Here is a 3,034-nt window from a genome sequence, read left to right as displayed (position 1 = left end):
ATCATTTTCTGAGGTTTCCAGGTTTTTGCCCAAACTTCCCTGTGCAGAGCCTTGGTCCCCTTGAAAAATGCTCGAATCTCCCAGACAATGAGAATACACCAGTTATTGGATGAAATGATCGATTCATGAATTTCACCAGATATTGGGGTTTATTTACTAAGGGTCACCGAATCGCATTTCCGTTAAACCTCCCAACATTTTCGGGATTTGCGCTGCTGTGACAGGGAGTTGGAAGGGGATTGTGTCGCACGCGATCGGACTTTGTGCAATGGAAATGGGGGGGGGAGGGATTACGCAATTCAATTTGTTTTAGCAAGACAATGCACTTACATGCACCAGGAAGAAGAATGCAGACCTGAGCAGGGAATTGGGCGCAAGATATGCAGGATATCGGGGGCCTGATATCCGGCAGCAGATGTGCATTCCAGTCGGACAATGCACTTTCGGGGTTCACGTAGGACGGTTAAGTAAATGTGCTCCATTAAGGTTAAAATGCGTCATATTGATAAACATTTATTAATTTATAACTAATGTTTGTAGATATATTTTGAAATGTAAATTTGGACACTGTAGACAAAGAACCAACATCATTAATATATATGAGACATGGTCCATAGCAACCTCCGTTCATTGCGGTTTCTCACCACCATTCCCCATTTATTGGGAGACAAGAGGGTCTCCTGCTGACCTCCTCCCACAATATCTTGAGTCAGAGGAGACAGAGGAGTCCGGATCTTACCAATTATAATGAAATATATAGTAGAGTCCGACCACAATTTAAAACAAGTTCATAACCAATGGAAATTGAATTGTAATATTTATTACCATGTGGACATCTCAAAAGACACAAAGTTTCAGTGTTGCTTCAAGATATGGACGGAGTGGTATCTTTAACTTTATTGAGTTCTTTTATGGTTCAACAACATCCAAACTTGACATCATTGAGAGCGGTGTCATCTCCGCGCCCTTGTTTTCCTTCCACTCTGGTTTGGATACCGCAGATCCCAGAAGGGCAAGTTCCACTCCAGCTGCCGAAAGTTCCCCAGTAGCCCCCTTTTCCTGTAAGAACAGTGTAGTCTGAACACTGCATCATGATGTTGTTGGCTGCTGTGTCGTCTCCATCGCCCTGTTTTGGCTCCACTTGCAATGCGAAGCTCATGAGATGTCCACTGGGACACCATGAAACAGGAGTCCAGTCGCCCCAACTGCAAAGAGAGACCAAAGATAAGGTTATTTGTCATACAAGACATTTTTTATGCAGAATTGCCTAACAGCGGCTGTTAGAGAACATCTAAGGTAGGTGAGCAGAAGGAGAAGGTTGGAAACACTTTGCCTCCTCCTGCAGTATTGCACTTGACCTCATTTTGAGTTATAGAAGATGACATGTTTCTATTTCTCAGGTTATCTGCTCATGACACGTGCAATTATTTAGGATGCAAACAACAGTCCCATGGACGTCTTTGTAAATAAGTCCATAGAATTGACTGGGTGTCAAGCACCAGGGGTAGTGGACACATTGGACCACCGCAAACAATGACGTAAGCCGACACCTGGGACCAGAGTCTAAGTGATACCCAGTTGTTACCAGAGCCCACCGCAAAGCAGGTTGGACTTGTTGCTGCATGGTACCACCAGGTCGTTCCACAGGCGCAAATATGTCCGCGATGGCGGCCAAGCACTGAGAGGCACATGGGCCACAGGGGCACCTGGGGAAATGTGACAGCTGTCTAAGCAATGGCGAGCATATGTCCAGAACTTACATTCTTGTGACTGTTAGATGGGCAGAAAGAAGACAAATGATGAGAGATTTCAGAGACCAAAATGAAACAAACAATATAAGGTCGGTGAGTAAGCCTCACAAAAAAAATCACATCATCCTACAAAAAACAAGTCCTCTGAAAATGAGGTTGTTCATGGTTTAAATAAAACACAGAACAAGAAGAACAATAGGATCCAAACTCCTCTCACTGTGGACCCTATTTGTATTAGAGTCACAGAAGTAGGAAATAGGTGACATTAGTAGGACATCATAATAATAATAATAATAATCTTTATTTATATAGCGCCATCAAATTCCATAGCGCTTCAGGACATCTCTTGGTATCACAAGTTTTATTGTTTTCTAAATGCATCTAAGGGGTTTAACCAAATATTTATCTCTCCACAAATGGTTTCAAATATGTTTCTCTAATAATAAGACAGTTATCCTAGTAGGACCCTATCAGGACCGGCCTCATATGGAAACGTTCTTCAGGAACACAGAGGTGGTCAGAAGTATCCAAAACCCAAGACAAATAAATCTTAAAATACATAAATGTTTGGACTTACCTGCTCTCGGAAGATGTGATTGTTTCCTGTGTATCTCTAGTTGATGGTGAAGCACAGTATAGTCTGATTGCATTCAGGGCAGTATCATCTCCGTCAGATCCAAGTGGACGTTCCACCTAAAATCAAGGACATTCTGATGGTCAAACCTTTGTTGATTTACACTTTGCAACATAGACCCCAATTTGTTCAGAATCTGTGTTCTAGAGAAGCTGAGACGTTACCAAGTTATAGGTGATAGAGGGATCCCCACTGAGGCTTCTCCCCACCACCACTATCCACTCCTCTCATCAGATTTCTGTTATAATACTTTACCCGTAAGCTGAATCCTCTCGCTACAGTCCTAGGTGGACACCACTGCCGAGATCCCCAGTCACCCCAAGGACCACCGTTGCCAACTGAAATCCATTGTCCTGTGGTAATTGTTGCCTGGATCAGTAATGATATTAGGATGGCAGAGAACATCTTCTGAAGTTGAACTTTGGATCAGCTCCGACAGCTAAAGGTGACTGGTGTCTCCTTCTGAATTTGTGTCCCAAATATATAGCGGAGATTTTTTTTACCTTCTTTTAGGCATCCTCTTACCTGAAATATTTGTTATATTAATAATTAACCTAATGTATACAGAATATTGATCTTTGTAGGGGGGGGGGGAATTAACAAGAAAAACTAAACTTCAGTGGAAGTTCACATATTCCTGTTTTTTGCT

At 42.5% G+C, this 3,034-nt stretch overlaps 1 protein-coding gene across 1 annotated transcript; it reads right to left on the bottom strand.

The window, feature by feature from the left end:
• Positions 1-806: 806 nt before the first annotated feature.
• LOC140125806 (vitelline membrane outer layer protein 1 homolog) lies at positions 807-2,827 on the bottom strand. The gene is made up of 3 exons (XM_072144673.1): positions 2,641-2,827; positions 2,329-2,444; positions 807-1,205 (listed from the first exon to the last, which is right to left on the bottom strand). Exons 1-3 carry the CDS (start codon positions 2,788-2,790, stop codon positions 917-919), a joined length of 555 nt encoding a protein of 184 aa, XP_072000774.1. The 5' UTR covers positions 2,791-2,827; the 3' UTR covers positions 807-916.
• Between the last annotated feature and the right edge of the window lie 207 nt (positions 2,828-3,034).

This window comes from Engystomops pustulosus, chromosome 4 (assembly GCF_040894005.1).
Source record: "Engystomops pustulosus chromosome 4, aEngPut4.maternal, whole genome shotgun sequence".
Taxonomy (NCBI): Eukaryota; Metazoa; Chordata; class Amphibia; order Anura; family Leptodactylidae; genus Engystomops; species Engystomops pustulosus.
This window is presented reverse-complemented; position numbering and strand designations above follow the sequence as displayed.